Here is a 10,102-nt window from a genome sequence, read left to right on the forward strand (position 1 = left end):
AGGAGTTACTTACATGCAGTACCTGTAGAGAGCCATAGAAGCACAGGAAGAACATCCTAATGCAACTCAGAAGGGTCCAGCAAGAATCCTTTTGATATGAAGCCACAGTGCTAACCACTGCACCAATGTGCCGCCAGGCTTTATTGTGTGTTTTGGCACTTTTTTGGCTAGCTAATTACACTCAAAACACAATTGTACTGATAGGACACATCAGTACAGCCCTCTACAACCATAAATGTATAAAAGCATACAAAAAAAGTACATACTTTTATTTTCATATGTGTATTAGACACTATTTATTAGCAATATATCAGTTGTTCAATAACAGTTATATGACAGTTACATAATTTCCCTAGGGATTAATAAAGTATTCTGATTCTGATGACACCCTTAATTCATACTAAATACAGTACAGCAAACACATCATGGCTTTTTTAAATACAAATGTTAGTACAGCTCCCTTTTATAGTATACATCTGAGCCTGTGCTTTACATGGGTTTCCTCTTTTATAAGGTTGTTCTTATGTTATCTTTAGAGCTTTAAAGGTGTGAGTGAAAGTGTTAAATATACAGATGGCGAGGCGAGTTTGGCTCCGTGTTTTGGTCTGACACACTGAAGGTGTCATGAGGGACATTTGTGCAGAGTGAATAATAAATCTATAGAGAAACTCATCTTTCTTGCTTGTCTGTAAAACATGGCAAGTGAAGTACTGCAGTGACTGTATGTGTTCAGTTTGATGTCAGTGTTGTACTATGCAGCTTTTGGCATTAGCGTCTTGCTAACATTAGCTGTTTTCTTATCAGTTTGGATTGATGATCATTTTACGTTAAAAAAACTGTCATGGACTGTCGTGCATGGAAAGGCCTCTGTGTGCAAATCAGCCACCAACTGGTTGAGGAAGCATTAGCCTCTACAAGCTGTGGGGCATGTACATGCTCAAGTCTCAGGTTCCCAATTTGAGTGTGTGTGTGTGAATCCAATACAGGATAAAATTAGGCCAGCCGGGCCTTATATTGCTGACGGAGCTGGGGTGGCCAAAAAAAGCCTGGAGTGCAAGCCAACGGTGGAAGCACAAGAAAGAGCGGAGAGCAAGCAGGACCGCCGCTGAAATGGCCACCAAACGTAAGGAAATCAATATTGACAGCTTTAAGTAAAGTGAAGGAGAGCAGACGGGGTCAGAGTGCAGCTGTCAGGTGGAGAAGAAGGGAATTTATTTACTTTCCCTCTGCTGTGCCGGTGTGAATGCAGGCAGGATGGCAAGTTAAACACTGATTCCAGTGTGTCTTTCATTTGGTCGACAGATGGGCTGAATGGGATTGAGCTAAATGAGAGCCCACTGCTGACTGAATGTAGTTTGTTTTATTTGTAAAGGCTTAAATAGTTCTACACGATAAGAAATGCTGTCTTGTCAGGGCTGTTTTCCTTCTGATAACACGTAATTCCTGTTACTAGGGTTAGAATGAGAGGGTGTACTTGTGCCCAGCTTTAAAGTGACTTCAGTGGCGTGACAGCATTAATGTTTCTGTTTTTATAAATTAATAAGAATACATCTACTTTTATAATTCTCAGGAAACCCAACCATGAAAACCAGCAATACTCTGCTGCTTTTAAATAATCTGTTGAATTGTGTCAGGCTGTTTGTTTTAATCATAAAATGATCTTAAATTTCTGCTGCAGTTAGGATGCTCATGAAATGTTGGTGGGGAAGGATCTCGTGTCTAATCTAAGGATTTATGATTTACATTCAGACATGTACAGATCCCATTAAAAACAGCATTCATTCAGAAAGATTTTCTCCTTTAATAAAGGAGCATGGCATAGCATGAAACGAGGTGAGGGTGTCCTTCATTTTCTGTAAGATTGTTTTGTCATTTCTCTTTGTTACCCTTTCCTCTTTCTTATCCACACTCTAAATGACCACGTGTCCATTTTTCATACCCCCATTGGCTTTGGTCGTTGTGGTACAAAGAATTTTGGACAACTTTTATGAGACCATGTGAAAAAGTCTCAGTCTCTATTTATGGCTTAAAACAGTTCAAATATCCACAGTGGGACTTATCAGAGAGAAAAGGGGGAATATGAGGTATACAAAAGTATACCTTTTGTATACCTCATATGTTTAAAAAAACAAATGAATTAATTTTTATTTACACAGCACCAAATCACAACAACAGCCTCAAGGCGCTTTATATTGTAAGGTAACCCCATGTAACCCTGCAGTAATACCAAGAAAACAGAGAAAACCCCAACAATCATATAGCCCCGGTGAGCAAGCGCTTTGACAACAGTGGGAAGGAAAAACTCCCTTTTAACAGGAAGAAACCTCCAGCAGAACCAGGCTCAGGGAGGGGCGGGGCCATCTGCTGCGTCTGGAGGAAGACAGGGCAAAAGACATGATGTGGAAGAGAGCCAGAGATTAACAATAAGTAAAGATCAAACGCAGAGAGATGTATAAAAACAAAGTGAGTGAGAATTGTGATTGAAGGAGAAATACTCAATGCATCATGGGAATCCACCAGCAGACTACACCTACTGCAGCATAACTAAGGGAGGATTCAGGTTCACCTGATCCAGCCCTAACTATGTGCTTTAGCAAAAAGGAAAGTTTTAAGCCCAATCTTAAAAGTGGAGATGGCGTCTGTCTCTCATTCTACTTTTAAATAGTCTAGGAACCACAAGTAAGCACACAGTCTGAGAGCGAAGTGCTCTAATGGGGTGATACGACCTGATTACTCAAGACTTTATATGTGAGGAGCAGGATTTTGAATTAAATTCTGGATTTAACAGGAATCCAATGAAGAGAATCCAATATAGGAGAAATCTGCTCTCTGTTTCTAGTCCCTGTCAGTACTCTTGCTGCAGCATTTTGGATCAACTGAAGACTTTTCAGGGAGTTTTTAGGACTTACTGATAATAATGAATTACAGTAGTCCAACCTAGAAGTAATAAATGCATGAACTAGTTATTCAGCGTCACTATGAGGCAGGATATTTCCAATTTTAGAGATATTGGGCAAATAGATGAAAGCAGTCTTACATATTTGTTTAATATGTGCGTTGAAGGACATATCCTGGTCAAAAATGACTCCAAGGTTCCTCACAGCATTACTGGAGGCCACGGTAATGCCATCAAGAGTAAGAGTCTGATTAGATACCATATTTCTTAGATTTTTTTAGGGCTGAGTACAATAACCTCAGTTTTATCTGAATTTAGAAGCAAAAAATTAGCGGCCATCCAGGTCTTTATGTCTTTAAGACATTCCTGCAGTTTAACTAATTGGTGTGTGTTACCTGGCTTCATGGATAGATAGAGCTGCGCGTCATCTGCATAGCAGTGAAAATGTATGTTATGTCTTTTAATTATAGTGCCTAAGGGAAGCATGTATAATGTAAACAAAATTGGTCCTAGGACTGAACCCTGTGGAACACCATAATTAACCTTGTGTGTGTGAAGATCACTCTCCATTTACATGAACAAATTGGAGTCTATTAGATAGATATGATACAAACCACTGCAGCGCAGTACCTGTAATACCTACAGCGTGCTCTAATCGCGCTAATAGAATATTATGGTCAGCAGTATCGAACGCTGCACTGAGGTCTAGCAGGACAAGCACAGAGATGAGTCCACTGTCAGAGGCCATAAGAAGATCATTTGTAACCTTCACTAAAGCTGTTTCTGTGCTGTGATGAGCTCTGAAACCTGACTGAAACTCTTCAAATAAGCCATTCCTCTGCAGATGATCTGTTAGCTGTTTGACAACTACTCTTTCAAGGATGTTTGATATGAAAGGAAGGTTAGAGATTGACCTATAATTAGCTAAGACTGCTGGGTCAAGAGATGGCAACAGTTTAACTACTGCCAGCTTGAAGGCCTGTGGTACATAGACAATTTTTAGAGATAGGTTGATCATATTTAAGATTGAAGCATTAATTAATGGCAGGGATTTTTTGAGCAGTCTTGTAGGAATGGGGCTAAAAAGACACGTTGATGGGTTGGAAGAAGTAATTACTGAAGTTGACTCATAAACATCTATTGGAGAAACAGACTCTAAATAAATATCAATGGTACTGAAAGTAGCTGTAGATAATGTCACATCTGTGAGATGAATACAAGTAATTTTGTTCTCTAAAGGGTAAAATTTTTATTTGTGAAGAAGTTCATGAGGTCATTACTAGTTAACGTTAAAGGAATGGTTAGCTCAACAGTGCTCTGGCTTTTTGTCAGTCAGGCTACACCGATGAAGAGAAACCTAGGGCTGTCCTTATGTTCTTCAATCAGTGATCAAAAGTAAGGTTTTCTAGCTTCATGGTGTGCTTTTTAAAGATTTTTACTTTTATTTTTTATAAAGCAGCAGTATTTCTCCAGGCTAAATGACAATCTTCTAAATTAATGAGATCCTATTTACTCTCCAGCTTTGGAGTTAAGGTGCATATTTGAGAGTTATAGCAGGAAGTCTTTTTCAGAGGAGCTACAATATCCAGAGTCCCACACAGTGAAGACGTAAAATTATCAACAACATAACTCACCTCTGTAGGATTAAGTTAAGTCGAGATAGATAAGTTCTTTTCCTGTGTCTTTCAGTACTTTCCTCATTTTAAAATACTTATTGCCTCGTTGCTAGTTTTATCTCCACTGCAGTTTTATTGACTTCTCTACACCCTTCTGTTATGTTACCACTGTTGGTAACCCTGCTTCACAGTCAGGTCATGAAGTATAAGAAACATTAGCCTGTACCTAATTTAAGCTTAACAATTTCCCATTTCAGTTGCATATTCACTCAGACATACCCCGATCTGTGCATCACTCATTTAAGATGATGTCTTGTGCTTAATTGCATTGCAGTTGTGGATCTGGTGTACTGGCGTCACATGTGGAGGACTGGTGTGGTGTTTACAGGGCTGGTAATCGGTCTGGCCAGCTTGTTCCAGCTTAGTGCCGTCACTGTGGTCTCCAACGTCTTTCTGGGTGTCATGTGCATCACCTTCCCCCTCCGTTTTTATTATAAGCTACTGGAGCTCCTGCGCTGGAACCCCGGGGTTCACCCCTTTCAGTGAGTCCATCAGTGTTCACACACAGGTTTTTCTTTTCCAGCTAAAAATGCTGCTCCTCTGCTTTCTGGAAGCATGTTGCACTTTCTCCCAAATTTTGTGGCCTGATATTTGATATCTTTAAGCATCTGAGAGTGTTAGATATACTTGTTGTGTTTTTTAAAAGTCCCGATATCTTATCCTGTGCTCAGGTCGTGTCTGGATTATGACAGCTCTCTGACAAATAAGGAGACGGTGATGCTGGTGGAGGAGATAGTGCTGCTGATCGCATTTGCTGTCACAGAAATCAAACGGCTCATTTTCATTGAAAACATATTTGACTCTATTAAGGTATGAGTGTGATGGTAAAACAATGGTATAGATGTCACAAAGCCAAGATTAAAAGACTCTTTGACTTTGGTGCCACCTGGTGGCAGCTGCACACCACACACACGCTTATGTGGGGCTCTGAGCAGCTGTACTGTTTTAATCCAGGCTATATTGCTTCAGAGCAGCTAAAAATTAAACAGAGCCACCATGCAGTGTTAATTTTCTCATGGGATCAAGACTACATTCAACAGCTTTAAATCTCAGTGAGAAATGCATTAAAGCAGCATCATTCACAAATCAAATTACAGTTAATAAACTAAACTATTAAATTGTTCAGTAATCTTTTTCTGTGCTCTTTCTCTCAGTTTGTTGTGCTTCTGTATCTGCTGACCTATGTTGGCGTCCAAACTAATGGACTGACCCTGGTAATAAGTGGTAAGTTGCACCCGGTGCATACTTATGCTTTGTGATAACACACGTATCTAATTTCCTCCATGTCTCTTTCCTCCACCTACATATATTAAGCTCCCAGCACCTTCAAATGTGTCTTCCTGTTTGTAAGACTCATGAGTGTTTGTGATCTATTATCTCAGTAGTTAAAGTGTGACTGGGTTTAGGCAGAAAAAAGCACACTGCACTTGATGCTTAAGATTTAAAAAATAACTTTTACTGCAAACCTCACATTCCTTTTGAAGTCATGCCTCCATCAGTCGCCTCAGATGACTGGTTTGCACCAATTATTTAAATAGGAGAACATTTTCATTAGAACCAATTAGTTTATTTTTGTGCAAAGCTAAAGTGACATAAAGCCCAGGAGGTAGAGCGGGTCATCTACTGATTGGAAGGTTGGTAGATTGATCCTTGGCTCCTCAACTCTGCATATTAAAGCATGCTTGAGCATGATACTGAGCCTCGAGCTGCCTCTGATGCATCCACTGAAGTGTGTGTGTGTGTGTGGGTGTGTGTGTGTGGGTGTCTGTGAATGTTAGACAAAGCTCTCAAAAACAAAGATTGAAAGTGGAGCCTAAATGTGTGTGTGAATGGATGAATGTGGCTGGTAGTAGAAAGTGTTTTGAGTGCTCAGCTAGAGTGCTCTAAAAGTAGCAGTCCAGTCATTTACATGAATAATTTGTCTGTCCAGCTGTGATCGCTGTTTTCTCCCTTCCTCTGCTGTACAAAAAGCAGCAGGTGAGTTCATCTTATTTTAACAATTTTCTCAATGAAAATGATTCAGCAAAGTTGATTAATAGTTAAAACCAAACAAAACAGAAACACATCTTAGTAAAAATCGCGTGTAATTCTATGTAAGATGCAGAAATTGCTGGTTTGCACTGACCTCTGTGATATTTTGGTGACAGGTGCGGATAAGAAGGATGACTAGAGCCGTCAGAGCTTTTGTAAAGAGAGTCAAAAGCCTGTAAGTGACCAACCCATTTATGTAGTATTGTTTTCTGTTCTTGGTCATGTCATGCTACCAAAATTGTAACTTTTTCTTCGGTGTTGGTATTTTCTTCATTGTGATGCCCCCGTTTTGTTGTAGGTTCTCCAGTGTGTACGATTTGGCGAGGCCCCCTCCTGCCCCTGCACCAAAACCTGCAATTTCAGCTGCAAATGTGCCCAAACAGAAAGCCAAGTCAAAGTAACTGTGTTGGTCACGTATTGAAAACACCCAGCATTTGGGATTTGGGGAAAGCCTGGAAGGGCACATCCTCTGGGGGGCCGCTGGAGGGGCTGCTCGTTTCCACTTCTCCACCATGATGTTTGTTTATGGGAGCAAGATATAATTGATCCTGACAGCTTAAACAAAGCTGCCATTCACTGAAGGAGAGAGAGGATGAGGAGGTGTATGAGGAGGGGAATTTTATTTACTGTGATGCTCTCTGTGGGCAGCGTCTAATAGAACCAGTTCACACAGTCATCCTCTTCAAGTAGGCTATGGATGGCACAGAACATCACAGCTTTTTTTTTCTTTAATAACAAGTGTATTTTTACATAACTAGTGCGCTGTGTTCCTGTCAAACTGTGGAAGTATTTATAATGAAGCCCTGCAGCATTATTGCTGCTTTTATTATGAAGCATCATTCATTGTTAGCTGGATAGAATAAAAAGACATGAACATTGCCTGCTATTAATCAGCATTAATAGTGTTGCACTTGCTAAGTCGAGGAAAAAGCTTGGTAAGCAGCCAGCCCTACAACCTTTAAAAGACTTACATGAGAAATAATGAGAGTGTTCTCCTTTAATCTTAGTGCTAATCACTTTTAATTAGAAACAAACAGTGACCTCATATTGTGGGAAAGCAGTTTGCTAATAAAAAAAGTACAACTCTTAACAAGTGGGAGGAATTTTGACTGTACATGCAGTTCATTTTGATTGATCAAAACACAAAAAGGCACTTTCTAGATAACATCTTAGACTGTATACAAAAGATGGACATAGCAACCATGAAATCACCCAAAGTTTAAAAAAAAAATTGCCATGTTGATGTTTTTTTAAACCACACGACATGAGTGTGGGACGGTTTTGGTTGTGTAACTGGGCGACACCACACGCTCCCTGGCTAACGACTTGTCAATCACATGGTAAAGCATTCCTTGCTTTATTGTCCTTCTGGACACTAATGTGGATAATAATTTACAAAATAAACCTGATTTTGTATTTAATAAGGCTTAAAAGTAGTGACTGGGCCAATCAACTCTCTGTACTGAGGTCACAGAGAAAAGGAAGCTGAGGAACATTTTCCCATAAACTTCTGTACAACATGGCATCTTTTTGCAACCAGTGGTGTCGCCCCCTGCTGGTACTTAGAAATACATGCTATGCTCTAACCATTTAGAAGCTGGTTTACAGTGCAAAGATTTAAAAAAAACAAACAGATGTCTATTTACAGACAGGACTTGCATTAGTTTCCAAATAACCTATTAATAACGTAATCACAATTAATTAGGCTTCTGTATTTAAATACAACTAAACCGTCACTGTTGTTATTAGGAATATGCCTAGTGTATTAGGTGGTGAGTGGTAAGAGTAAACCATGGAGTGGTTAATAAAATCCCTTTATAAAGTGTTGAAATGAGTGTTTTCACCACCACCATCTTGGTGTTTAGAAAGGTACTGTAAGAACATTGGTTGGGGTCAGATTGTGAAATTGCATGCTCATTGGCTAACGACTTATCAGTCACAAGTTGTTATCCAGTGAGAATACCCCGGGTAATCCTCTTTTAGACATTTCAAATGACTAAAATTTACAAAATGGACTACGTTATATTCAGTTTGAACATTCAAAGAAATACATGTCTAAGGCACTTCTACACTGGCTTCACTTTTCTGACCTGGAAGCTACGTCCATCATCATGAATTCATTGTCTGCAAAACAAAACAATGAGGCCCAAAAGGCCAAAGCCACAGAGCCGGGTGATCTTACATTATTAGCATGTGATCTGCTGTGCATATAAATATGAGTACAGCGCTGTGTAGAGTAATTTAGTATTATGGCTGTATTCACCAATTTTCCATTGTTTTGAGTTACGACTTACTAAGCCATCACTAACTAGCTAATCAATTATCACATGTCCATAACTGCAGGAACCAGATGCTTAAACTGCTTTCAGGGAACATTTGAGGAAGCCATTAAATCCCAGTTATAGTCAAATTTGGTGCAGTTTTAGGAATTTCATGGAATTATCAGCACTGATGGCAAAATAATGGACTTTAATTCCATTCTTTCCCCCCAAAATAATCAATATATCCCCACAGCATTACAGTTTGCGAAGTATAAAACATGCTTTTTACACTTTTACCACTCTTATCTAGAAGTAGTTGCTACCACATGCTGTAAACATAGAAATTAGGTGACTTTGTACAAACATGAGCACAGAAAACAACAAGAGTTTGGGTGAACTCTTTCTTTATTGTAACAACCAGCTGCCAAGCCTGAGCCAGTAGTCAGCAGTGTCGTTTAAGCCTCTAACGCTCAGTGTTTTAGACCATAAAAATGAAGCTGCTGCTCATACTAATGTGTCTTAATGAGCGTGTAAAATTCATGTTGGGTGTTTGGATTTACAGATAGTTATGCTTTTATTTACCCAGAATATTCTGTCAACTTATTTTCAAAAGTCTTATTTTTAGAAAGAGTATTTTTTCTAATCTTTAACCATATTTACCCACCTCTGCAGTATACAGAGAACAGTAAAACGTGGATATTCTAAACGAAAACTGTTTATTGCATAAATGATGCATTCGTGCAATATCAGAATTAGTGTAGTATCAGTGGTACTGCGCACTTTGGGTGTGAAATTAGCAGACTTTTTTTCTCTTATTCACTGTAATAACAACTATCAGTATAAACACGTGGTCTTAAATAACAGCTGCCTAAAGTCAGGCATCATCTGCTAGCCCATGTTTTAGGTCTACTCTATATTTATAATGGATTCTTTTTTTTTATTGTGATGTTCTATTGTAATTTTGCTCCCAAATAAAATCTTGTTTACTAGAAATAAAGATGAGTTTCCTCTGTGCATTCACAAAGAGTACCGTGCAAAAGTCTTGAGCTCAACCCCTCATTTATTTGTTTTAGTAAGTATACATGAAAATACAGCATATAAGGCAAAAACAGTTTGTACAGTTCCATTGAACGTGAAAGTCAATATTTGGTAAGACCAACTTTATTCAGTATCGATCACTCCACGAGACCTGTTGCAGCTGATTTTTAGTCCATATGTCAGCATTTTCTCCTCTTTCC

General features: G+C 39.1%; 1 protein-coding gene across 1 annotated transcript; it reads left to right on the forward strand.

Annotated features, from left to right (window-relative positions):
• Nucleotides 1-1,043: 1,043 nt before the first annotated feature.
• rtn2b (reticulon 2b) lies at nucleotides 1,044-7,963 on the forward strand. The gene is made up of 7 exons (XM_031752580.2): nucleotides 1,044-1,123; nucleotides 4,847-5,054; nucleotides 5,244-5,382; nucleotides 5,727-5,796; nucleotides 6,503-6,549; nucleotides 6,720-6,778; nucleotides 6,902-7,963. Exons 1-7 carry the CDS (start codon nucleotides 1,111-1,113, stop codon nucleotides 7,002-7,004), a joined length of 639 nt encoding a protein of 212 aa, XP_031608440.1. The 5' UTR covers nucleotides 1,044-1,110; the 3' UTR covers nucleotides 7,005-7,963.
• Nucleotides 7,964-10,102: the final 2,139 nt, after the last annotated feature.

This window comes from Oreochromis aureus, linkage group 10 (genome assembly GCF_013358895.1).
Source record: "Oreochromis aureus strain Israel breed Guangdong linkage group 10, ZZ_aureus, whole genome shotgun sequence".
NCBI lineage: Eukaryota > Metazoa > Chordata > Actinopteri > Cichliformes > Cichlidae > Oreochromis > Oreochromis aureus.